Source organism: Amphiura filiformis, chromosome 10 (assembly GCF_039555335.1).
Source record: "Amphiura filiformis chromosome 10, Afil_fr2py, whole genome shotgun sequence".
Lineage (NCBI taxonomy): Eukaryota > Metazoa > Echinodermata > Ophiuroidea > Amphilepidida > Amphiuridae > Amphiura > Amphiura filiformis.
In genome coordinates this window covers 42,928,259-42,955,806 of record NC_092637.1, presented here as the reverse complement: position 1 = coordinate 42,955,806, position 27,548 = coordinate 42,928,259, and the positions used below count along the sequence as shown (strand labels likewise).

Sequence of the window (27,548 nt, the reverse complement as noted above, 5' to 3'; positions counted from 1 at the left end):
AATTAGCAACATTGTTAGAATAATTTTACCACGCCAAAAAATTGGGGTGAATTATTTGCAAAGCTCCATTCTGATTGGTGATTAAAGTGAAGATATCACATAATTGACCAATCAGAGGCAATGTTAGATTGGAAGGTAGTATTCAGGGGGTTAATAAGTATGTCAGGTTGCCCAGAATCAATATACTCTGCTTGTTTACTTTCCTGAGCGAGCATCATCAACTCCTGTTGTGTTCCAATTGAAGTTTGAGATTGTTGTCTACTAATAAATCCCTAGTTCAGATACCTGACACTAACAATATGAAAATAATCATAGTTTGTGTGCATTGTTTGAATGTTGTAGATGATCGTAACAAGAAAAGTGAAGGTTTAACCTTTGTGCAATTCTCATGGTTGGAGATGTGTATAATGTGTATGCTTCAGTCAAATGACAGCATGGATTGATTAGAGGTTATTAACTGCGCATTGGTTATTTGGAGGGCATTGTGAAAAATCTAAACATTTTGCCTTTGGAACCAAGGAATATCCCGAGGAGCGTGCGCCCAGAGGGATATTCCGAGGTCCGACAATGCCCGACATATTACCGATGCAAAGTTATTAACCTCATTCGTAATCGTCACTTTCATCTCTTCACTTTACAAAATAACACACAATTTTCCTCAAAAATAAACAATTTTTACGTTTTGCCTTTCCAAAAATCGATCAGACTAAAACAGGGCGACCAATAACAGAAGTGCGAATCACAATCTGTGCAAATATGGTAACGCGCAATCCAAATACGGCGGCCAGCGCTCTCGCAATTTGTTTGACGCACAACACGGCGCGCACGGAGGTAACTAATATTTATGCTGATGGCGCGGAGGTCCACTGTTGTTTATTAGTGAGCGCGTTCAGCGTTTGCGTTTTGCCAAATAAATACAAATGATTGGATCGCATGTATCGCGTATATTAATGAGGTTATGAATATAGAATGATGTGTTGTGCATTTGAGCGCAAACACCTATGCAAATTGTATTTTGCATATTGTGTGAGTGGTGCATGCTTTGGTGCATTCACTGGGACTGTCTTTTGGAATTTGCAGGAGGGCATTAAATAGCTCTTCTGGAGCCTTTAACATGAGCTGTTTAGAGCATTTACAGTGGAATGTATGGAGAGAATGGTCTACTAAGGAGAGCTAAAAATCACTATCCTATATCAGATTTAAGGAGAGCAGTAGAGAGTGATTGCTCTCGCTCTCCTCAAAAGGCAGTCCCTGCATTCATTTTAAGACAACTAACTTTCACATATTATCAGTTAAACAAAGTTAATGCTTTGCGTGCTAGCCATAGTCTTCAGCATAAAAACTTTTGAGATATTTTCTCAGAATATTAAGAGCTATCTCAACAACCACTGAGCCAATACTGTAATCGAAGTTTCAACATTTTGATTTTATCAAAAATTACTGCTTCTTTTTCAAGCAAATACATGTTTTAAACAATAATGTTTTTGACTGATGTGGTTTTTAAAATACTTACATCTTTATAGGTGATTATTAGCTGAAACTACAACCAGAATAACAAGTGAAACAACTTTTTAAAAACACATCTTTCTCCACTTAAAATGCAGAGTAATGTTTAATAGTGGGATTCTATGCAACAAATGATGCTCAACCTATTACAGTCATGCGATGTTCAATACATCGAAAATAATTGATTTAAAAAAAAATCAAAATCGATTGTTCTTAACAATTGCCCACAAGCTGATTAAAGAGTGCATCCAATTAAGATTGAAGATTGGTGGATGTAGCTTCTATATTAATAAGTCATGTGAATTGCAAATTAAATCTTCAAGTTTCTTGTGATCATGTGTTCTTGCTCTGTTTGCATGAATTGAACTCTGACATGACCTCCCTTTATTGGACTATTCCTGTAAAAATCTATACACCCCTATGGAAGACATGCATGTAATCTTCCACACAGGGTGTGTGAATTTCAAATGGAGTTATCTAAATGGGTGATTCCATTTGAAATCTGGCCGTGTGTCCTGAACTCGCCACCCTTAGCGTTACATGACAAATATTATGAATTTTTACACCAACCAGGTTTCTAATTAGATTATCCCGACAATCATCAACCCTAAACTAGCAAAAGTATACATTTCTGGAAAGCTGAAGGCATCAGCAATTCCAATATATACATTTCAACTCATTATACAGGGCGATCTCCAAGTTATACATGGTGGTATAAAAAAGATTTTGACAAAAAATGGGTCACTCAATGCATTGCTTATTACCAACTTACAGTAATAAACTGGAAGTAAACAACATTCATTTGGTTAGAGGAAATGGAGAGCCAACTGACTTCGGAAGAAACCAAAATCACAGCTGTTTGGTAATCTTGGAATATAGGGTGTCCCAAAGTATGTTAGATTTTTTTACAATTCAACATATTTTGAACCTAAACATTTTCCCCTAACCCATACAGAAAAAATATGTCCATATTTAGATTCCTCGTCAAATTTCCCTTCAGAAAATCTATACTTTGACTATGATAGGATAAGTAATTAAAATTTTACAGTAACTTTCAGATTTTGAAGACATCTGCATTACTTACTACAGTGTTTAATATGACAACGGGTAGTTTCGTATTGAAAAGTTTGTATGTTCTACACTAAACCAATCATAAATGATTAAAAACAATTAGTAGAATTGTTTAGCTGTAAGGCCGTGAGTCGTTTAGATGCTAAATAGAGTCCAAATCCAATTTACAGCCTTTACAGAAGCAGATTACGCACTAAAAATACCAATCCCATAGAGTTTGTGTGTACCACATCCCCACCACCACATCCCCACCACCGCCACCCTGCCCATTCTGAATTCTATGAAGCACAGTGTCAGTATTAAAAAGTTCAAGTATTTCTTTTTACAGGGTTGAAAGTGCATTTTATTTAGCAATAAAATGAGACCACAAGCATGACAATAACTTCTTGCTTGACAGAGATATCATCATTTGTTTTGAGTCGACTTTGGCAAAATGTAACGTCGCCACCTTTTTTTGGTGGCGAGCTTAAGACACACGACCATCTACACTCCCTGTGTGAGAGATTAAGGTCATGTCTTCCATAGGGGTGTATAGATTTCAATTTGAATAGCCATTAAACCTTTGACATGACCACCCATTATTGTAGACGTACATGTAAACCCTGTGATGTTTTAGAAATACAACTCCTGTATATACCATAAAAATTCGACAATAAGCATCTGTGCCTATTAACGAGTAGCTTGTACAAAACAAATTTTTAGGGTAGTTTATTAAAATTTTCATTTTTCTTTTATGTTAATTTATTATTATAAATATCTGTAAACTAAAAGAATAAAAATGAAAAAGTTGAACAAACTACCCTAAAAAATTGTTCTTGTCCGAGCAACTCGTTAAATGTAGGCATATATATGCTTATTGTCTAATTTTTACAGTAGTGTGTCTTGTAGCCATAAACGTGATTTGAAATGAAATGCTAAGATAGGTTAAATACGGTAAGTTGTGTACCTGTTGAGAAAACTGGAGAGGATTATAATTCTTCCATACAATTTGATCACAGACATTGTCGAATCATAGCAATTGTACAAGTTCATTCATATACATGTGTGCTTATAAAGAACTTCAAACTAGTTTGGGTTCAAATTGTATAATTCATATGCCAAATATACACATAGTACATCATATCTTTGATAATATGGTCATGTGAAATAGACTACTTTATATTAAGGGGTGGGGTATGAACGTTTGGACAGTATTTATTGTGGGACATTAGAGCACATCAGACGTATCGAATTGCATTCTGAATACTTTGATAATTTTGATATTTAACAGTACTTGAAGTAAACTTTATAAATCTGATGATTTATACTTAAAGTGTATGTAGGTGGGATGAAAAGCCGACGATCAATTGAAAATTTTGACCTTTCGTATTGAAGATATGGATTTTTCCCCAAAACACACAAAAAAAGTAGGTCTTAGTGGGAAAAAATCCATATGAAAGGTCAAAATTTTCAATTGATCGTCGGCTTTTCCTCCCAGCTACATACACTTTAAGAATATGTCATTAGATTTATAAAATTTACTCTGAGGTAATGTGAAAAATGTGAAAAATATCAAATTTTAATAATTTGTCATAAAATTTGTATTATATCGTGAATTTCAAAAAATGAAAATTATTTGATATCAGAAAGACATTCTTCATATTCAGAATGTCCCACAAAAAATACTGTCGAAACGATCAAAACGCTCATTCCAGATCCCTTAATACAACCATACCAAAATCATGAGTGAACATATATAGGCATCACTTGTTCTATTATCTATTCCAGCTCCAGTGACATCCCATTAATTTTGGATGTATTGAAATTAAATGGGTATCAGCATTTTACTCTGAAAAATTAATATAACAAGACTGGAGCTAGTTTTCATGCCCTCCAATGAACATAGGTCTAAGGCCGAGTAAAAAAAAATATACATGTTTCTCGTCCGCGCCCTCCTCCTTTTTTGAAGATTTTTCAAATTTCTTTTTATTTTGTAAACTTTCAGTTATAACTTGTTGAAAAAGATGTTTCAGAAGGTGAAACTTATTTTATGGCTTTGTAAATGCATAATACATCATTTCAGAAGAGTTTTGTGATCACTAGAGGGTCCTACCTCTCAAAACAATAGAATAAAAAGGGCCTCCTCCTTTTTCTCAGATATCAATCTGTATGTCGAATACCCAAAATATGGTGCCAAATACAGGTATTTAGCGTCGTTTTCCAATAAAAATAGAAAATAAAAAGCCCCTCATCCTCCTAATTTTCTAAAACCCGGACGAGAAACATATTTTTATTTTTACTTGGCCTAATCCTACCCAGGACAAAATGCATGAGGTGTCACTGGAATTGGATAAGATAGTAAAAGATATTTTCAAATCTATATACCATCAAAATTCAGCATATCAATTCATTTACCCTGTAACTGCAATATGAAGACTGTCAGCATCTGAGGATTATGACAACTCAAAATGGCTAAGGCACCAGAAACAAATGTGTTCGATCTTTGGATCGACCGCCGATTCTGCTTTGATGCTTGTTATCAACGAACTATCAACTAATTAATCAGAATTAACGCTAAATTTATATTGGTCAATATCACTACAGGCACAAATTACTATTTCATCACAATTAAAAATACATGTAGTAAATTAATTGATTTCATAAATAATAAGGATCAAACAAGCATTGATGGTCGATCAAAATATCGAACTAATTTGTTTCTATTGCCTAAATGCAGTTGAGAATCATACACCCCTATGGAAGACATGACCTTCTTAATCTTCATCACTAGAGAGTGTAAATTTCAACTGGTGTTACCAGAATGGGTGTCTTATTTGAAATCTGCACTCCCTGTGTGGGAGTTATAAGGACATGTCTTCCACAAGGGGTGTATGGATTTCAAAAAGAATAGCCCAATGATCACTTATGTGAACTTTGACCTGACAACTCTGTGTCTTTTGTAATATTGGAGCATGTGCAGAATATTATCATGTGATAGTTTATCAGCAAGAAAGTTGTTTTAAAGTTGAGTTTGAGATGTGAACAAAATGCATCTTACTTGCAAATTACCATAAGCATGGCTAATTACTAATCAAGAACTCTGGATGAAAACCTTGTGAATGGCTTGTAATGCCTAAAAATTGTTATATTGGCATGATAATAATAATAATTTTATTAGAACAACGCTTTTATAACAGCGGCATACGTCTACCCGACGGTGAGTTCTTACATTAATATACAAGGAAACAAACAAATTTAAACAAAAATGACCCAAGAATAAAATTTAAAAAAATAAAAGTAAAAAAAAAAAAAAACTAGAATGAAAAAAAAAAAGTAAGATAGGTCTGGATTTTTTTTCTTCAAAAAAACCCAAAAAAACACCCAAATTGTAAAAAAACCACCCAAATATCAAGTTAAGCCAATATGTGACCGTACAGCACGAATGAGCCGTAAATGTCCTCAATTGCATTCTGAGTTACAGTGTAAAATGGGCATGAAGGTCGTATTCATAGGTACCTCAATTTGGTGCTACGTGTACCTCATTTAATGAGATACACGTAGCACCAAATTGAAATACTATGAATATGACCTTCATGCCCATTTTACACTGTAACTCAGAATACAATTGAGGACATTTACGCTCATTCGTGCTGTACGGGTCACATATAACAGTTTTTTTCTTGTCCTTAGCTTTGATTATTTTTGGCTTGTCATGAAATTCAGCATCGCCATTGGGCAGGAAAAACCTCCTAATATGTTTGAGACCCCTGAACATGTTTAAAACAAAAGTGCCAACCAGTTACATAAGGGGTTTTGCTTTAAACATTTTCAGGGGCCAATGACACATAGGAGCTTTTTCCTGACATGATTTTAATACTTGAATCTACATGAGCTGTTCCAGTTGAAATCCATACACCCCCTGTGGAAGACATGACCTTAACCTCCCACACAGGGAGTGGGAATTTGAAATGGGATTACCTAAATGGGTACATGGCCTTAATCTCCCACACAGGGAGTGTGAACTCCAAATATGGTTACCTAAATGGGTCACTCCATTCAAAATATACACCCCCTGTGTGGGGGATGAAGGTAATTTCTTCCATAGGGGTGAACGGATTTCAACTGGAATAGCGCTAATCTGTTCATATTTTATATCCATGTTTCCTTTCATTATTTGCAGACTGTAATCTTACGCAGCAGTCAGCCGTTGACAGGAGCCAATAACAAGAGATGCCGTGAAGATGAGAAGCTGGTCAACGCCATTCTTGGTATGGGCAAAAGAGGTTACATTATTGACACACGCTCACAGAATGCGGCAATGACGGCCAAGTCTAAAGGTAGGTGTATGTACACACTTTATTGATAGTCTATCAAAGCACAGTTGGATAGTGAGAAGTTGGAGTGTGCAGACACTGTGATGTTTTCATTTCAGACAGACAAAGGGGAGCGTGGCCGAGCGGTTAAGGCGTTGGACTGTGAATCCAAGGGTCCCGGGTTCGAATCTGAGTGGGTCCACTTGAGCTCGGCTGTCTATTTGTGTCCTTGAGCAAGGCACTTTACTCTACTTGCCTAGTGCTTCGGAGGGCACTTTAAGCAGTTGATCCTGTGTACATGTATTTTCTCAGATTAATGCAGTGTACACATCTCGAAGTAAACTTGATAAATTTGATGATTTATACTTAAGGTGTGTGTAGGTGGGATAAAAAGCCGACGATCAATTGAAAATTTTGACCTTTAAGATTGAAGATATGGATTTTTTTCCCAAAACACCAAAAATAATTAAGTCTTTTGGGAAAAAAATCCATATCTTCAATATGAAAGGTCAAAATTTTCAATTGATCGTCGGCTTTTCCTCCCAGCTACATACACTTTAAGAATATATCATTAGATTTATAAAATTTACTTGAGGACTGTTATATATCAAAATGTGAAAAATATCAAATTTTAATAATTTGTCATAAAATTTGTATTATATCGTGAATTTCAAAAAATGAAAATTATTTGATATCAGAAAGGCATTCTTCGTATTCAGAATGCAATTCGATATGTCTGATGTGCTCTCATGTCCCACAAAAAATACTGTCGAAACGCTCAAAACGCTCATTCCAGATCCCTTAACTAACTCAATCTATTTGAAACTCGCCCTCCCTCTGTAGAAGATTCATGTTGACTCTTATCAGAGGGTGTGTGAAATTCAAATGGACCTGCCTAATGTGCTCATTCCATTTGAAATTCATCCTCCCCCTGTGGTAGATATTTTCAAAATCTTCCACAGGGGTAGTGTGGATTTTGAATGGAATAGCCAATTGCTTGGTGTCCTACAAGATAGCTTGTACTTGTATATCATAATATGATATGATTTGATTTGATACAGGTGGTGGTTTTGAGACTGAAGCACATTACCCACAATGGAGGAGAGTACATAAACCACTAGAGCGCTATGGTGTACTACAAGATAGCCTATGTAAACTTGTTGAAGGTAACTTGTCCAAAGCCTGTTAATTCGGTTCATAATTCCAAAAATTTGTTTTGGTAAATATAATTACAGAACTTTGAACTAGCAAGGACAAATACTACAATACCTGTATGGAGGGTAATAAATTAAATATTTTAATACTTTTGTAGTCAGTGCTGTGTACTTGTATACACAAGCGTGAACACAGAAGAGGTAAACAATCATGCTGTCAACGCTGACTGGCTGATCAATGGTCATGTCAACAAGACATTTCACCCATCGGTCATTGTTTTGTCGGCATTCGTTAAGTGTAACTGCCACTGCGCCAGAAGATAATGACTAGGGTTAGGGTTAGGATTGAGATTAGAATTAGAGTTAAGATTAGGAGATTTGTTCAGGGTAGGATTTAGGGTTGTAATTATAAGATGTCTTTGATTCGCAGAGTGTTCATCATCGGGTGGTTCTGGAGATGGTACTTAGGTACACAAGTAATAAACCAAAATAAAAAAAATGAATCAATGTAGTTCCAGTTCGTTCTCTCTAATAGATTCAGATTCAGATTCAGATTTTATTGACATTCATCTTACAACAAGATATGGTCAAAACATATATAATAATACGATACGATATATATAATACAAATAAAGTACAAGAACAATAATTACAGTTTACAACTATAAAGAATATAATATAAATTAACTAGGCATAGGCCTATTATTTAAATCCCGTTTTTCAAATGCAGTATAAATGAAATTAGCAACTGCATTGTATTAAGTGAGAAAATTGTTGTTAAACATTACGCCATTTAGGGGTCTGTTTTAGTGTCTTACATCATTTGGGGGTAAAATTTCTAATATCTTACGGCAATAAGGGGTGAAATTTACTACCCCGAATTTTGAGATGCTGTGACAAGCATGGGTACCACTTCAGTATCGTCAATGCGAGATTGCAGTGTGAACCCCCCCTCGGATACACATGTAGAAGGGTTTGCGTTTGTCTGTACGCTGGCAACACAAGCACAAAAATGCACTGATGGCACTCCCAACAACAACATTCAACTTGAGACAAGACAGACAAAAGCTTGCAATTTCCCTGAACAGTTGTCATGGTGTATCCGTAGGTGAAAAAACCTGATCTTACAGTTTGCCAACTCAAGTACAATGTGACAATGCGCGCGTATACATCGCGTTAACAGTGCATAGTGCTGCGTCTCTGCTGCAGGTATGCGTGCCTTCAAAGTCGGCACAATGTGTGCGTCCGCGTCGGTACTTTGTACTTCAGAGAAGACTGACTGTAGCTACAATGGTTATAATGTAGGCTGATTAGGGTTCTGTGCCTGTATGGAGCTGTATTGCTGATAGAGACTAATGGTCTATATCGAGTGTCTTGGGCCACAGTCGTCAGTAAATTTAGTAAATTGTGGTAAGGCTTGTGGATTTATGCCTGTGTACATTTGTATAGCGCACTATAAATAACAGTGCATTCTACCCCACAAACACTAATTGCACTTGTCACCTCACCTTTCTCTCTTTCAGCTACCTATGACAACAGTTGTTCTATGGACAAGTGGATGAGTCGATTGGAGTCATCAGGATGGCTAAGTCATGTCAAAGAAGTGTTAACAACAGCATGCCTGGTGGCACAGTGTGTGGATAGGGAAAGTAAGTTGGTATTTACTCCCATTTGATGTGAACCTGTTCCTGCTCCCTCAAACTTAATTGGACTAAGTTGTTCGACAACCAGTTTTCTGGTGGGGACACATTTTACGTACCGCATAATTTACTAATCAACTTGTTATCTACTTCTTTGAGGAAACGGCCTTGTAGAGTGACAAGACATGTGACCCACTCCAACAAAACCCGGAAGAAGTCACAAGACATATTTTTGAGTTATAGGCTTCTTAAGATGACATCCCATTAAAAATTCCAACTTTTGAAAATCTTCATGGTATTTGACTGTGGGACTAAGTGGACTTTTCAAATCGTTGAAATACTTGTTAAAAAGATGTTTGTTTAATCAATAATTAACAGTTGAACTAGGGTAATCCCTATTCAAAATTGTGTAAAGCGGAAAACTAATTGGTTCATTTTGCAGAATAGCAATTTGCATAAAGGTATACTTGACAAAATTATCCATATCTTGAAAAGTAATTGATGCTATTTATATAATTTTGGTATCATTTTAAAGCTTATTGTCCAGTGCTTACATTTATTTTCAAATTATGGAATATCAAAAATGTGACTTGTGCCTGGTTTTGTCAGAGTGGGTCACCTATTTCCATATCCCCATGCGCTATTCCAGACGGTAGTTCCAATGTTGGACTTAATACCCTGTGTTCAAACTTCCTAAGGCTTTACATTATGGTAGTGAGCAAGAATTGACACCAAAATGAACAAAATGTTTTCTATTTTCCTTCTAATTCTCCCTAGGTTCATCTGTATTAGTGCATGGAACTGATGGGTTAGACTCCACATTACAAGTGACATCATTAGCACAAGTTATACTGGATCCAGACTGCAGGACAGTGAGAGGGTGAGAATTGTTCCTTGGCACCTACCAATAATATCAAAATAAAATTCACCTGATCTGATTTTGCTTCAGAAAGGAAAAGTAAGGTTTGGATTTTGACCACATTTTGAGATTGCTTATCAATTTCAGCTCTCAATGAATAGCAGAGATACGAATTGCTGAAATATTATACCTCAAAGTATTTGACATGCAACCTTAATACATGATAAATGCATGAAAGTAAGCAGCACTGTTTGGCTGACACTAGGCTGACACAGACCTGCCAACTATGTTTCCCGTATTTCATATGGGAATGTGTTAAAAATATATGGGCGTACATTTTTTCCAAAAAAATATGATTATTACCATTGTCCCCCCCCCCAAAATCCCATATCAAAACGGCTGCGAATGTAGACTGCAGAAGTTGACACAACACAAGCCCTGATCTCGCATCCATGATTGGTGCATTGATAGTAAACAAAGTCATATTAACCAATCAGAATGTTGCATACAAAAAGCGCTAGGTTCCCTGCGAGAATCATCAATGGCCGCCATTTATGCATTGAGCAGTGAGTGCCACCAAAGACCATAGTTTCATGATCAGTTTGAGCATGTATAAATATGGCTTTGACTTCATCAACTCAAAATTCCAAAAAGATCAAAGGAAGCAATCCTTGAAACCAGAGTATTCGGTGAATTGCAAATTCCTAAAGTTGTCTCAGAAAGGAACAAATTGTGCAGAATGTGCAATTTTTGCAGCGTGGATTTTTAGCATCGCTCAAACTCACAGTGGAATGTAGGACTTCGTACGTAAGCTTGTCTCTGCATGATATTTTTGAAAATACATTTTTTTTAATGAAAAATATGACTTGGGGTTTCAGAATACAGTTTTGTGATTTCAGAGGTTGGCAGGTTTGCTGACACTTCAATACAGACAAACAAAAAACAATTTTGTTCACATTTCATATAGTGAATTTCACGGAAAACTTGAATTTCACGGAGCAAATGAAATTGCACGGAGAAAGGACAATTTTGCGGCATGGTTCGAGATTTCGCGAAAATCATTGGACCCTGAACATGACTTAATGGGTATGTGCCTTCCTCTCTGTTTAAGAGGGTACTACACCCTGCCCAATTTTGTGCCTATTTTTTTGCATTTTTCTCAAAATTATAGCGCATTAGGGACAAGTAAGATATGTATATTATAGGGGCAAGGACTACAACTACTGCACTGGAAATTTTATTTCAGCACAGACAACAGTTGTGGAGTTACAGTCAAAAATGAGGAAAACCAATATTTGATCAATAAATCAATAACTACTTGCTTTGAGTTGCTGAACTTTCAGTACAGTAGTTGTAGTCCTTGCCCCTATAATATACATATCTTACTTGTCACCAATGTGCTATAATTTTTGAGAAAAATGCAAAAAACAGGCAAAAAAAAAAAATGGCCAGGGGTGTAAATACCCTTAAACAGAGTAATGGGAGAGAACATGGACCTTTTCGAGCATAATTATTTTTGAATTGTATGTCTAAAGTATATAAAACTATACATTTTTGGAAAGGAAATGAGTCAAGGAATCCCATGGTGACGTCAGATTTGTTCAAAAATCTCGAGTTTTTGAAAAAATCACAAAATGCACTTTTTACCCCAATTTTTTGTGACAACTTAAAAAAATTCCGTTCGAGTAAAAAAAATTTAGTTACTTTTTCATGGAGAAGAGACATGAACTTAGGGAAGGTTTTTTATTTTCTTGAAATTAAGTCTTATTTTTTGAAATATTGCAAAAACATGTGAAAAAGCACTTTTCTCACTCTCAAAAGCTAAAAATTGCACATAATGGTGTATATTTTTGTTTAAAACAAATATTTTGAAAAAATGAGAAAACCTTCCCTAGACTTTGTTTGGCTCTAAACGATAGTGCAAAAAGTTTACCTTTATCTTTCATATTTTTCGAGTTATCTTGTCACAAAAATCGTACAATGTTGTCAAAAATGAACTCTGAGAAATCGATGTTTTAGTAAAAAAATGTCAAATTTATGCACAAAAGCGTCCTTATATTTTTAAACGGCAAGACTTTCACGGTTGTAAAAGCTGTATCTGGTGCGTGGTCTAAATATGCATCTTTTTGCACCAATGAATCTATAATGTCTGCTTTTAGTGCGCCCAAATCCAAAATAATTAAAAAATCTAAGTGGCTTTTTCACTGCAAATTTTGTTTTGTTTACATCACATTTGCTGGCGTTAACAACATACCGAATGCGCCTTGACTCACGTTGGACATACGCGCAGAGTTAACGCCCGCGTCACGCTGACGCGAATCATGCAGAATCACAATATTTCGCATTCGCGAATTTCTGACTCATTATTTACCGCCAATTTACTAAACTGTCTTGAGCAATGTAACTTTTTAGAGTTAAAAAGAGTGAAATAAACTCAAGCAAAAATACGAATAAATATTAGCAAGTTGTATTTTATCAGTTTCAAGTGAAAGAATACATCTTAGTGTTGATAAATATCGAGAAATCTCAAATTCGGGCGTGGACGAATGTGTCTTCCATTACTCTGGCCTTAAGGAAACCAGTTTCAGGTTATCATAGGCATATCTGATGAAGGATGTAATACATGTACATGTAGTACCTTATCACACTATGAAATTCAGTCAAGAAGTCGGATATGTCTTCATTGTTCCTTATCATTTATTGAGGGTTCCGTAGCGGTAGTAGCGGAATTGATGTAGAGAGAGAGAGGTATGTCTTGACCAACCTACGGCGGCAGGTAAAGAAGTGCAAGTGTTCTGCATGATCAGGAGCACTGGTTTATATCATGTGCACATTTTGGGGGCTCTTGGGGCAAAAACAGGGGGCAGCAAAAATGAAGGGATGGCGGAAGAAAGAGGGGCGGCAAAAAGAATTATTAAAGAGGAAAGGGAGGAGAAATAATGGAAAAGGTTTTTAAAATGTTGAAACAATTGGAACTAAACAGAATTTTTTTTAACTAACAGGTTTTTTTGTTGCTTTTAGGTCACTATAGTGCCTAAAATCCCATTTTTTTTTTTTTGCTCATGACATCACTTTTTCAAACCATCAAAAAATAAATTGGTCAACCCTTTTGGGCTTTGATGAATTGGGCGGCAAAATTGACCTTTTCTGAGCCCTCCGGGTAGGAGCAGCCACTGTATATACCCTAGCCTGACACAACTGAAGGCACCATCTCTCTTCTGAATCTATTTCTGCTACAATATTATAAGATCATACATTATGGCTTTAATTGTGAAATATATGAATTACGTATAATATTTGTTTGATGTGTCATTACGATATGGGAAATTAAATATTAAAACGGCGGTCTAGAGGTACAGGCCTTTTAAGTTCCTCTCGAAGACGTCTCCAAAACAAATACTGTCCATATCCATCGCCTGGCCATTTTATACACTGTACTCTACAGTATAATTGCCTCAACAGCAGTGTCATTTTGTTATCAGGAATCTCCTCCAAAATTATTAGAATCATCACATTGCGGCCCTCTTCCAGGACTTGATGATGCGCCATGTTTAATTCAAAATAACACCAGTTATTGTCAACAAATCTTGGCGAAAGTATTACAAGAATTTTGCGGCTTCTCTGAATGTGAAGAGATAATTCATTAAAAATTGGTTGCCCTGCGCGTATGTCTCTGGTCTTAAGGCAAAGTCTGAATGGTTCTTCACCTTCCTCGATATTGGCTAGAAGTTCTCCATCTACCCAATCCTCATCCCCTATATGATAGGGGACATAAGCATCATATCGAGGGATGCCATTCTCATCATCATCAATAATGTCATCATTGTTTTCGATAAGATTGTGCTGTTGGCGTTGTCTTCTATTGAAGAGCAGAAACAAACTGTATTTAATATGCCACCAATAACGCACCATCAAAATGACTGCTATTAGTATAACCACAGCACAAGCAATGCTAATTGAAATGTATTTCAAAATGTGTGATTCGCAATCTAAATTGACCTCTGTTATGCTGAAATCTTTTTCTGAATTTGGTGAAAAACAGATATATGATTTCTTTAGGATCATTGGTAATTGAACCATGTTGTCTGTCAGAATCCAATTTTTAAAAGCCTCAACTTTGCAATCACATTGGAATTTATTTCTGTACGCTTCTAGTTTTGTCATATAAGGATGGTCAATTTCAGATAACATAGCTTTGGTGATTATCTGGATTTCATTGTATTGAAGCATTAATGTTCTTATATTACTAAGCTGCTGCAAATGACTTATTGATGTCAGTTTGTTAGAACTCAAATCTAGATATCTTACTTTACTGAAATAGTTTAAAACTGTAGGATTAACCTCTGTCATCCCATTATTATCCAAATAAAGTCTTTGCAATATAGGTGCTTTGAAGAAATAAAGTAAACAATTTACATCACACGAATACCGGATAGCAATCCAATTAAGGTGCAGGTCCTGTAAAACGGGCAAATTGATTGCTCCATGACCAAGTGGATAGTTAAATAAGTCGCAATGTGATAAAATTAATGTAACAAGATGTAGACAATTGGTTGTATTTCGGGTGAATTCCACTGATGTTGCTCTAATATCATATGATTCTAACTGTGTTGCAACCTCACATATACGGACATCGAATGTCAATGATTTTTGGTACCCTATGCTTAGTACTTTCAAATTGGGTGGTGCAAAAGCCCAATGTGTTGTTGTTCCGTGTAATTCATTATGAGACAAGTCTATATATTCAAGTGATGAAATGTTACATAGTTGAACCCAGAAAGAGTTAAAATCCCCACTTAATTTGTTGCTTTGCAGATCCAAGACGGATAAAGATTTGTAGCTACTAAATATTTTAATAGCACCAGACGATGGTATATCAGAATTAAAACCACGCATTGTTAGTGAATTTAAACTTCTTAAACCTTCAAAGGCATGCACATTCACAGGCAATGGGAAAATAACATAAGGATATTCTGGATTCCTGATTTCTAACAATTCCAAACCAGCAAACCATTCAAACGGTGCCCCTTCAAATCCTAACTTGCAAGTGGTCAATACGAGTGATTTTAGTGATGCTTTCCAATTTCCCCATGATGCAAATGTTGTTGAATTCAAAATACAGACTTGGTGTTCTAGTATGCATTGCGTATATGTAAGAGTTAGATTATGAAGTGGGGAATCTAGGTTATTTAAAGCCTGTATAGCTGTGTGCATGTCAAAGTTAAGAGAAAGGCGAAGACTAGTGAGGTCATGAAGTCCTTCAAAAGCTGGAAGACTTTTCGTAGTATCAAATGTAAGATGTGTTAAAGGAACCACTTTCTTACATATATGACTTGCATTTAAGCGGTTGGCATTTTCTTCATACAATGAGCAAAACTTGATTTCAGGACAGTGTTCAGGAACTGTGATGTCAAGATAGTGTAAGTTGTGCAACCCAATAAAGAGTGTTTTTATGAAATCACAGTCATATATATCGTTAACTGTCAGTTCACTTAAAGATACAAGTTTAGCTAGAGGGGCGCCCATTTTATTATTATTGATCCGATCATTAAATGACATAGTCAGAGATTGTAAGTTTTCCAACCCTGCAAGTGATGTCATGCTAAGACATGACTCATTTTGCCAACTTATATTAAGCGACTGCAGTGAGGCAAGATTTTGAAATGGGAAACCAGGCAAAGGGTCCAAGAAGTTTCCATCAAAGGTTCCGTATAAGTTAAGGTGGCTAAGTTTGTTTAGTGTGCTCAAGACATTGTCACTTATGAAACTGATCATATTCCCCTGTAAATCCAAAGTTAATAGTTGGTCAAGGCCAACAAATGCACCATCATCCAGTACCGAAAGTCTGTTGTAAGATAGAATCAAGTGTTGTAATTTGTGAAGACTCCTAAACAGATTAGCTTGTATGTCTGATATCATGTTGGTATTCATATCCAAAGTTAATAATTCATGTAGGCTGGTAAATGTGCCTTTGTCCGAGGACGAAATCTGGTTCATAGATATATCCAAATGCTGTAACTTGTTGAACTCATGAAAGACATCATCATAGTTAAAAACGAGGCGATTTTGAGATAGATCAAGTGCTCGTATCAAAGCAACATGCCGTAGTGGTGGAATACAGACTAGGTATCGCCTGCTGCAATCAGTATTGGTGTAATTCCATGTTTTACATACAATCATTCCCTGTGGATAACATGATTCTGCTTGCGTTGATTGTTGATAAGTTTGTAAAAACCAATAGGAACACAGGAATACCCAACTCTCTTAATTTCAGTAGCTCTTGTAATGAGTACATGAGATGCCCCCCCCCCCCCAGTTATTCAAAAATACTATCTAAAACATAAATAATTTCTAGTGATATTGCGCTATAAAGCACACAATTGTGTTACAATGAGAATTGTGACTTGCATGCGTCAGAAACCAGTTATGGGGTGTTTGCGAAAGCATGATGCATTGTGGTACTCTACTGAAAATCTTTTGGTTGAGGAGTTTGGTGTATTAATTACCTTGTATTTTATCACAGGGAAGTAATTCAGGATGATGATGATACCTTATGCTCTGTATGCTGGCCATAGGCTTGAACATAAAAAGCCCAAATTTTGAGATATTTTCTCAAAATATCAAGAGCTATCTCAAGAACCACTGAACCAATACTAAGCTTGTTTGTACTCATTTTAATGCATTTTTCATGCCAATGTCAAATATGGTCATGAAAATGTCCAATTCTGAAATTGTGACATTTTTAAAATTTGGAACTTGGCGTCTGCAGTCGAAACCGTGTGGAAAGGGTTAATAAAGTTCCTGTTCTCATGCACTGACTCGGATCAAAAGTCAAAAGTGAAACAGATATATCCGACATGACCTAAATTAATCTCCCACACAGAGAGGGTGGAGTTCAAATGGGCTTTCCTGAATACCATTATTTGCCAGTTCCTGCAACCCAATGAAACTTGTCCATTTCCACATGGTCCACCAACTCTTACACTAGGTGAAGTTAATATACAATATTGAATGGCTTCGAGTGTGATACAAGAATATATTTTTCTATCGAGTGCAATGTATTTTTGTATCACACAAAAATAAGCCATTCAATATTATTATTATTATTTTTATCAGACTGTCTTGGTATGATTAAATTAACTTTCACTGATTTGACCTAGTAACTCAGTGCAAGAGTAATGCCGATCAGCGAAATGTATGCGCATACACATCATCTGCGCATACAATATTCTTTTAAATATTGTAGTCATCTGTGTACTTTGAAGACACACTGCGATACATGGATTTATTGTACCACTATAGGCTGATATAAATAATTAGTATAAATTATCCAGACCAGGCTCTATTTGTAGCTTGGCTATTATCTATATTTTCTGTGCTGGATATATCTGTGGTATTCAGTGCAGAAAAGTGCACTTTTAGACAAGCAAGTCCAGCATTTGTGGGTTTTTGTGTGGAAATTGCTCAACCAATTCTATTAATTTTTGCTTCCTATATATATGTGACACGATCAAGGGAAATGAGTCGGATGTCGCTAATATTGATTTCGAGATATTGGCAAAGAAAGTGTTCAAATTCTTTTGTTTTACATTGTTTTCAGCCATTGATAAATTGACGTAACTTCGTAAAGGAAAGTCGTATCAACATGGGGTTTTCAGTTCCTGAAAGCTCTAAATGTCCTCTTCAGAAACCAATGTAAAACTCATTTTCGACTAGGGTCGACATGTGACTCATTCCCCTTGATCATGTCACATATACCAGTGCAGTTTGTGTGATATTTAATCCTGGTCTGAAATTATAACTGAATAAATTGGGAAGTCTTGTGACTTTCAGTATCACTATCAAAGAGACGTCAAGAGATATCAGTGCTAATTGGGCTATTCCATTTAAAATCCACACTACCCCTGTGGAAGATTTAGCTAAAGTCTCCCACAGAGGGAGTATAAGTTTCGAAAAGAAGAGACAACTGGGTAACTTCTATTTGAAATACTCACTGCAGTTGTGGAAGATATATATAGGTAAAGCCATAATACAGGGGGAGTATGGGTTTCAAAATGAATAACTCTGCCCAATTACATTTGAAAAACATACTCCACCTGTAGTAGATATTTCCAAAAATCTTCCACAGGGGTAGTGTGGATTTTAAATGGGATAGCCAATTACATGTATGTGAGTGAGTTGAAATTCACTTGGTTTTGAGAAGCAAAAAAAAAACATAGAAATTGTATATCACAAACTTAGTTATAAATTGGACAGACTTAGCCTAGCACAGAAATCTTATATTGAATGATTTTATCAAGGTTTATTCCTCATTGGAGTCTTTACGCTAGTCTAACTCATGAAGTCTTATATTACACCAAGGATACATTCCTAAATTTACTTTTCAAATAGAAAAAACTATTTGGATCTGGACACAGATGTTAATTGTTTAAATTTCTGTTGCAGGTTTGAAGCCCTATTAGAGCGTGAATGGATCCAGGCCGGTCACCCATTTGCAAGTCGCTGTGCCAAGTCAGCCTTCTCTCCAGGCAAACACAAGTTTACTGGCCCTGTGTTCCTGTGTTTCTTAGACTGTGTGTGGCAGGTGAGTCTATTATGCAATCTTGTGCAAAATTTGTTTCGGAAACTTGTTTCGAAAAAAAGACAAATATGTCAAAATTAAGACATGCAGCCAATACCTATACCCTTTAGCTCTGATTTAGGACCTTATTTATTGAAATTGGTTATAAGAGTTAAAGAAACAGTGATCTAAACGTGTGGAAGAAATAATATCAAAAGCAAAGAGGGAAAAAAATCAAATATAATAAATGTACTGAGAGAGAACATCAGCACAGTGGTAAAGGCTCTGTCTAATGATTAGAAGGGTGCGAAGGGGTCCAACCCATGCGGCGCCGTCCTATATTTTCTTTCTCCACTCGGGTGTATAAATGGGTACTGGCCTAGGATACTATACCCAGACTAAAAATTACATCATACATAATGCTATGGTAAATCCATCGTCTTGGTGTGTTGCTCAGGTAGGGCAGATAATGTACCTCCGGCAATTAGTAAGAGCCCAAAATTGAACAATAAGTTGCATCTATATGCGTGAGCGTTTTGAAGGTACATCAAGTGGTCTCCATGAGCGACACACAAACATACCAGAGTCGGTACTCTTTGATTCTTCCTCATTGGTAGTGGCATAGTAAGTTTAGAAGGTAAACAGACTAAATGCCAGGGGAAAAGAATTTGACACTTCATCCTTTGAGCATTTTATTGACTTTGACAGCGATATTTTAGTGTGTACTAAATACTTTTAATGCCTTTTCTTCTGTTTCAGATTTATCAGCAGTTTCCATGTTCATTTGAGTTCAATGAGCAGTTTCTGGTCATGCTATTTGAGAATGCTTATGCATCGCAGTTTGGAACATTTTTGTGCAATAATGAGTCGGAGCGGCATCACTTAAAATTGAAGGACAAGACATACTCTCTGTGGTAAGTCGATGGTTTGTTGTGATTTTTGTTAAAGCATCTAAATTATTTGTGAATTTGTGCACAGTGTCACCATCAGGTCAATAATTACATTTGTACAGACGGAATCATGTTGCACCATCAAACGCTAGATTACAAATAAACTGAATTAATAAAATAAAATTCACCATTTGACGATCTCTGTTTCCATTTAATGAAAAGAGTCATAGCCCTATTGACCAGGATAATTGAAGCTTGCACTCTATAGCATTGTCAGGCACAGATTTTCTTGTGTTGGCAATGTCAAATAGGGTAATGAGCATGCGCAGATCGTAAAAAATGTCATTTTAGCTAATGAATGGAAACGCTGTGGTATCTCTTATCGTTCCGGTGATGTGCTTAGCCTAAGTTGCTCTGCCTATCTCGAACAAAATCGCAATGCGTAGCTGTTGAAGAACAAGAGGATTCAAACTACTAATCACAGCAACCTTTGACACGAAGATATAGGGATGATGACGCTGTGCAGTGTACAAGTCAGAACAATTAAATCTGACACTATTTAATACCGGCACTCCATCTATTTTGAGGTCATTGTGTGAAATTGACAGTTTTGTTTTGTGCTTCAGTATTAAATACCTCTGCCCAAAAGAAAAAAAAAACAGATTTCACCCAATAACTTCCAAATAGATGCTGCAATCTTATCATTGTCATTCAAAACATTTGTATCTGACATTTTCAACAAATCAAAATGGCATTTTATGTTATTTCATGCTATAAAATGTAGTTTAATATAAACAGTTTAAAATATTATTTGCTGCAACAAAAAAATTATCAGGCGAACAAGACGTTTAATATATAGCGCCGACAAGACCTACCAATCACAACAGCATATGACACAAGATATGACCAGATCTGATCCAATCAGGCTGAAGTCAGCAATAATGAAACGTGAGATATATAGAGTGGGGAGAAAAAAACAATAAAAACCTAAGAAAATAAACATAAAAGGTTCTTAACTTTCATCTAAAGCTAGTTTCATACTTTTTGTCGCTTGCACTGTTCTGAAAGCGGCAGGGGCATGATTGTGAAAGCCACTCTTGCTGCTCAGCACCACTCCAAAATCATATTTTGCTCTCACACGTCAGAGCGGCACCGCTCCGAGTTGATTTGAATTAAACTCCCAGCGGTGCTGCCCCGGCGGCAAAGCGGTGGAGTGATCGATATATCGGCTTGCCGCTGGTCACCGCTAGCGTTTCTGGTGCGACTGCGCAGTGAAGTAAAATCATCTTCCAATTGAGGATTCAGCATCAGTAAGTGTAGGTACTGAGCGAGTTAGTAATGGTGTAACTCAGTTTTCAATATTTCTGACTTTGGCCTGAGTGAATCAAATTGGGTCATATGAAATGGGGTCACAAGTGATCTGATTTTCAAGAAATGGTGGGGATCACATTGGGGTAATCCAGTTGAAATCCATATACCCCCTATGGATGACATTACCTTAATCATCCTCACGGGGTGTGTATTTCAAATGGGGTTACCTGAATGGGTGGCTCCATTTAAAAATTACACCCCCTGTGTGGGAGATTAAGGTCATGTCTTCCATAGGGGTGTATGGACAGGCCTCGAAATAAGGCGGGCCCTTGGCCCCCGAAAATCAGCGAGGGCCCGCAAAAGATACATCCGGCGGGCCCAAAGGGCCCGCAAAATTTGTGGCAATTTTTATCACTTACGGACTTGAGCTTACTGCAGAATTCAACAGTCATGCAACACCAACAAATCGCCCGACTATATTGCATTCTAAATTCACATTTCGGAGAATTGAAGTAAATTCAAGGCCAAAAACATTGTTATTTACTTAGATCTTTAATAATATTAGATAGTTATGATGTTAAAGTAGGTGTAATAACTCTGTTTTTTCACATAAAATCGTGTTTTTTGGTACTTCCGGGATAACACAATACACCACTATAATACAGCAGGTCATGAATATTAATGAGCTTCTGTCACTGTGGCGGGTTTATAATAGCACTGCATGACTTTTGCATATTAAATCACTTTTGATTTTGATAAAATTGGAGATATAAAGGAAATGAAAAAAGACTGATTAACCGGGACTGATACTAATGACAAAAAACAAATCAATTCAAAATAAAATAAAAACTTTTTTTGAAAAAAAAAACAAAACCCAGCATCATCTAAAAAGGTTGCTTGCCCTATTTCTTTTTTCTTTGGGCTTCTCTCTTTCTATTCTTTCTAGTACTTCTTTATGTATATTAATTAATTCCTAATTACTTAATTACTCCTACTTATTAAATAATCTATTCATTTGAATGTTAACATATGGGTTATTTGTTTCTTTATTTTCCTTAGGCTCCTACAGTTACTCACTTTTTGTGGGGTCACATAGGTTAAAATCAATGGCCCAAATTTGGGCCCCAAAAATTTGTGAGGGCCCTCAAACATTTAAGATCAAGGGCCCAAATGGCCCTCAGAAATTCTGGCTTATTTCGAGGCCTGTGTATGGATTACAATTGTAATAGTCCATTCCAATTAGGAACCCCTTGCACTAATTATTATGAAAAAGGTTTTCAAAGTGATGCTTAATAAAAGCATTTCTTCTTCTTTCAGACTTTTTCTTTTTGTAATGCAATTAAATCTGTTTATCTTTTTTTGTGTGTAAATTACAGGACATTCATCAATAGACCTCAGATCTTACAGACCTACATGAATCCATTACATCAGCATAACACGGCTGTCATATGGCCATCAGTTGCTCCACAAAGTCTGGTAAGGATGTCTATAACATCAGCTTAAAAGCTTTGCATATTTGTAGATGTGTGATCCTTTCTTAAATGTACATTATATTATGCCATGTATTTGTATTGATATTTCAGAGTTGTATATGGTTTTTACAACAGATAATAGAAGTAATAAATATGTGAAATAAGAGTTTTCAACAAGGTTGATGCAAGCCTTGTTTATGCTCTCAACTCCCTCTTTCTCTCACTCAAACTATATTTCTCTCTCCAACACTCAAATAACCTCTCTATGAATCCAAGAGTAAGGTTTGGGATTTATATGCTAATGGAAATAAAGACACTGTACTTTGCTATAAACCATTTTTCCCAGACGTCAATCAATAGATATTGGGTCCAGTGTTTGTGCTAAAGATCACATGGGCGTTTGTGATCACTGCAGCATGATGCACACGTAGTGGCCATCACACAAAACGTGTTGTGTTCATAAATGTAAACAATACAATCGAATCAAAAACAAAGATTGGCTTTCAGGTAATATCAGGTTTTTTTGTTCAAACAGAAACAGCACAGTTCCTTTTCAACAATTATTGAGTGGCTTAGTATGAAAATGGCCTATGGCACATTTGACATTTTGAGAAAAAGGGACTTTTGCAATCTTGTATTCATAGGGAACTATCACAAAGGGCTGTTATACTTTTACTAAAAGAAATAAAAGGGGACTGTTTTACAACTTTGTTACTTCTGTGGCAGACAAATGAAATGTTCTGCTGTAGTGGGCCATATTCGTAACATATCAATGCAAGTATGTACACAAACTATTGCTCTAGTATATGTCAAAGTGACTTGCACATCCACATGATCTGTAGAGTCATATTATTCTGTTGGTCAGAGTGTTGTCTTGGCTATTCCTCAACCTCCCCCTGACACTGGCTACTAATGCAAGGGGCACAATATTATAGGCCAGAAGGGTATGCACTTTCACCAGAAAATCTTTAAGTTTTGTGGAAGCTGAGGTGAAAGAAGAAAAAAAAACCCAGGAAAGTGTGTTTTATCACATTGCATGCACATCAGGAATGCATTGTGGTGTTTAACTACATGTACATCTGGACCCAATTTCAATTAAGTGATGTCACAGGAAAACAATCTATGTACTACTTCTATCAATTGGGGCTATTCCAGATGAAATCCATGCACCTTCTTTGGAAGACATGATCTTCTCCCACACAGGGGGGGTGTAGATTTTAAATGGAGTCGCCCATTCGGGTAGCCCCATTTGAAAGTCACACACCCTGTGTAGAAGATTAAGACAATGTTTCCCATAGAGGTGGTGTGAATTTCAAATGGAATGGCCCAATTCTATATAAAATATTTTAATGTGTGAGTTGATATAAGATTATTTTCTTGCTGTTGATAGACCCTATGGTGTAAAGTGTATCAGCGTTGGGAGGTTGGAAAAAGCTCAGAGAGGGAAGGAAGCTGGAATGAGATCCTACGAATTCAACAGCATGACAAGGAACTGAAAGAACGCACCGGACAACTCAGAAAGTAGGTTGCTTGCTTTATTCTGTCATGATGCCACATTTGCAATAGCTTTCATAATGTTGAGTGAATAGGTAATTTAAGATCTAGATATCCACGGTGCTTCAATAGTTATCATAGAAATCATCAGAACCAAATTGGTGTAAATTAGATAAAATACAGTCACTTATAGTGCGTTCATGCACATACATAAACCCCACAAGCCTTGGCACACTTTACAGAGATAGCCAACCACCATGGCTCTTAACCATATACCGTATTTCGTCAAATAGTTGCCCCCTCAAATAAACGCCCCACCACTTTTTTCAACCAAGATGTTTCAAAATGTGTAGTAAGCTTACCAAGTTGCCCACATGGTCGATAATAGCGTCACTTTTTGGCGAAAATCTGGATTGGAAACCCGGAAGTGAACCAGAAGTCAGTGTTTCTAGTTCATAGTTCGTCACATTAGTGTGAGGTTTAAGTTTACCTAATGATTTTAATGGAAATTATGTAACACCCCCGGGGGCGTTTATTTGACGAAATACGGTAAACCATTACTGTATACCATATTTCCTCGAATAGTTGCCCCCTACTAACAAACGCCCCCACACCACTTTTTTTTTCAACCAAGACGTTTCAAAAATGCTGATATTTCCATGCTATCTTGTGTAGTAGGCTTACCAAGGTGCATACATGATCGCTATTGGTGTCGGTAATTTGCAAAAATCTGGTCGTAAACCCGGAAGTCGTCATTCCGAAGTTCATAGTTCGTTATTTCAGCGTGGGTTTTAAGCTTACCTAACGATTTAAACGGGAATTATTGTTCTAAAACTGACCTCTAATAAACGCCCCCTTATGGAAAATGCAACGCCCGGGGGGCAACTATTCGAGAAAACATGCCATGACCTAATTAGCACCCTTTCCCTAATATTAATAAGCACCCCTAGTGACAAGTGGGAATTTCAATTGAATGAACATAGCCTGACATAGCGTGACAATTTGTGACTCCTCGTCACAACTGAGCCCGGAAGTCGCCAATCATCATTTTTTGAGATATTCAACCAAAATATTCTGCTTTAAATTAGCTTTAAAATGATGTATATCATGTCTATAGTACTTGACATTTAAGTAGTGAAAAATCAATAAAACAGTCAATAAATCCTTTGTTTCCTATTGTTTATTGTTAAGTTCGATGGAGCATATCTCAATAGTGGCACTGGCGACATCCGGGCTCAGTTGTGGCGAGGAGTCACATTTTTGTGTGTACTGTGCGAGGTACGCCAGCGTGTGCGACTTTGCGTGTGTAATGCGGGAGTGAATCCAACCATGCCAAAACACACGTGATTGGTTGGTATTGTATCCAAGGTCGTGCGTTCCCGTTGTAGTTTGAAATACAATTGCGGTTGGATCGAATACAGCTGTTGAAAGCTGTGTTCATTGTATAGGTGCCGTCTATTTGATGTGCCTAAACAAATAAAAATTGGTAAAATTTCTAAATAATGTTCCATTTACACTTGGGATTATGACTGAATTTAACTTAAGATACACAGTATTTTTGTGTGTAAATTCCCCTTTTTGACTTGCATTTCATTATTTTAATAAGCGCCCCCAATGACCGACTTGTCGGCCTGGGGAGCTAATTAAGTCGAATACGGTAAGCATCATTGAGCACTACAGAGTGCAATACCCTAGTCAGTCTACGTCAGTCTAACCATCACAGCCAGGATCAGCTCCCTGAATACTCGTACATGTAACAGACACAGCAGGGGAGTTGGGAAAGTGCTTGAGCATTGAGTTGGAATGCATGGCTTCTATCTTACTAGAGTAATTTTCTCTTATTCCTATAAACGAATCTGAAGAGCCAAGTGATGGTCAGGATTAAGTCGGCCAGAGTTGGGGGCCATACACGCCAAACTAGCTTAGTTCGTTTGGATTGCGATCCAAGACGCCCACTATTGCGAGCACATCGGAGCGCATAGCACTTGCTGGCGTCGCATAATATGGATGGATGGCCCCAGCTATGGCCGCCAGTGAGGTGTAGGAATGTGGCTCGTCAGATTTGTCTATATTCAGCATTACAACATGACCAGGTTGGCTTTTGTAACATCTCAAATACTCCCAAACTTGTCCAACAGTGGACCATCTAAATATTGACAATTGTTATGAACTCCTGTTGTAAATGCCTATCCCACAATATCTCCAATAATCTCATCTAACTCATCGTTTTTTCACTTCTTTTTTCCAGACAACTTGCAGATTTGCAGAAAGAAGCTCTAGAAAAAGGACTAATATGTGAATAGAGTTTGGATACACTAACCTATGGGATGAATGGCACAAGATCATAAAGAACAAGGAGATAGAGTATGGCGACACTAACCTTTGGGCTTCATGCATCAACGTCATAATTAGGGAGATACAATGATGCTAACAACATTCCTGCAGTCTCTGTTGATGATTTGGGTTGCTTCCGTACACATTTGAGCGTATTACTCATGAGTAAGAAATATGCAGACTATTCACCAACAGCCAAAGTCCCTGCATCATCTGTTAATGTGGTAATAAGGGCCAACTCTTCCATGAAGCACACACACACAAACATGCACCCATTCTGCACCTGTTACTGCATATCTTTGAAGCACATTCAAGGCACCATTATAGAGCTGAAAATAAACCATATAGGCCTAACACTGTTCCTTGTGCGTGATTGTTAGACATATGCGAGAATTCTCAGTACAGGGACTTTGCATGTTGGTGAATAGTCTGTGTTATTTTCTTGTCTGTGGTATTACTCAAATATTTGGGTGTATTCTTGAGATAATTTGGGTGTTTTGCATAGATGTTTGGGTGTATTACTCAGATATTTAGGTGTATTGTACAAAGTGTTGTGACAAACTGCAAATCATCAAAGAAAGGTGATCATGTGAGTAGCAAATCACTGCAGAGAACGTAAAATCGTAACAGCGAGTGGAAAAACAGCAAATGTCGCAACAGAAAAATACACACAAAGACGTTAATATACTGGCATTTTAAATAAACTGCCAAGAAAGAAAATCAATGCAATGGAGATGTGAATGATGTAGTCAACAACAGTTGATGTTGATGTTGTTGAGTTCCGCATCATCAAGTTCTGTGATAGGGTCTGACAGTTGATACCGCAGGTGTATTTAGCACACAAATATTCAGTATTTGAACTAACAAAGACTTTGCATTAACCATGGCACCATCCAGCAATGTAGCCCTATACAAACACACTTCCTTATCAGCCTACATTTGGATAAACCGTCACAACCAGCATC

At 36.8% G+C, this 27,548-nt stretch overlaps 1 protein-coding gene across 4 annotated transcripts in view; it reads left to right on the top strand.

Annotated features, from left to right (window-relative positions):
- The window catches only part of LOC140162891 (myotubularin-related protein 9-like), a 93,378-nt gene extending 66,749 nt beyond the window's left edge, over positions 1–26,629 (top strand). For all 4 annotated transcript variants that reach the window (XM_072186196.1, XM_072186194.1, XM_072186195.1 and 1 more), the window contains 9 exons: positions 6,737–6,893; positions 7,931–8,035; positions 9,547–9,672; positions 10,441–10,543; positions 18,968–19,106; positions 19,842–19,996; positions 22,660–22,759; positions 24,146–24,276; positions 26,498–26,629. In XM_072186196.1, coding sequence (XP_072042297.1) covers positions 6,737–6,893; positions 7,931–8,035; positions 9,547–9,672; positions 10,441–10,543; positions 18,968–19,106; positions 19,842–19,996; positions 22,660–22,759; positions 24,146–24,276; positions 26,498–26,552 — 1,071 coding nt within the window. In that variant the 3' untranslated portion in view covers positions 26,553–26,629. The remainder of the gene's footprint in view (positions 1–6,736; positions 6,894–7,930; positions 8,036–9,546; positions 9,673–10,440; positions 10,544–18,967; positions 19,107–19,841; positions 19,997–22,659; positions 22,760–24,145; positions 24,277–26,497) is intronic.
- The last annotated feature ends 919 nt before the right edge of the window (positions 26,630–27,548 follow it).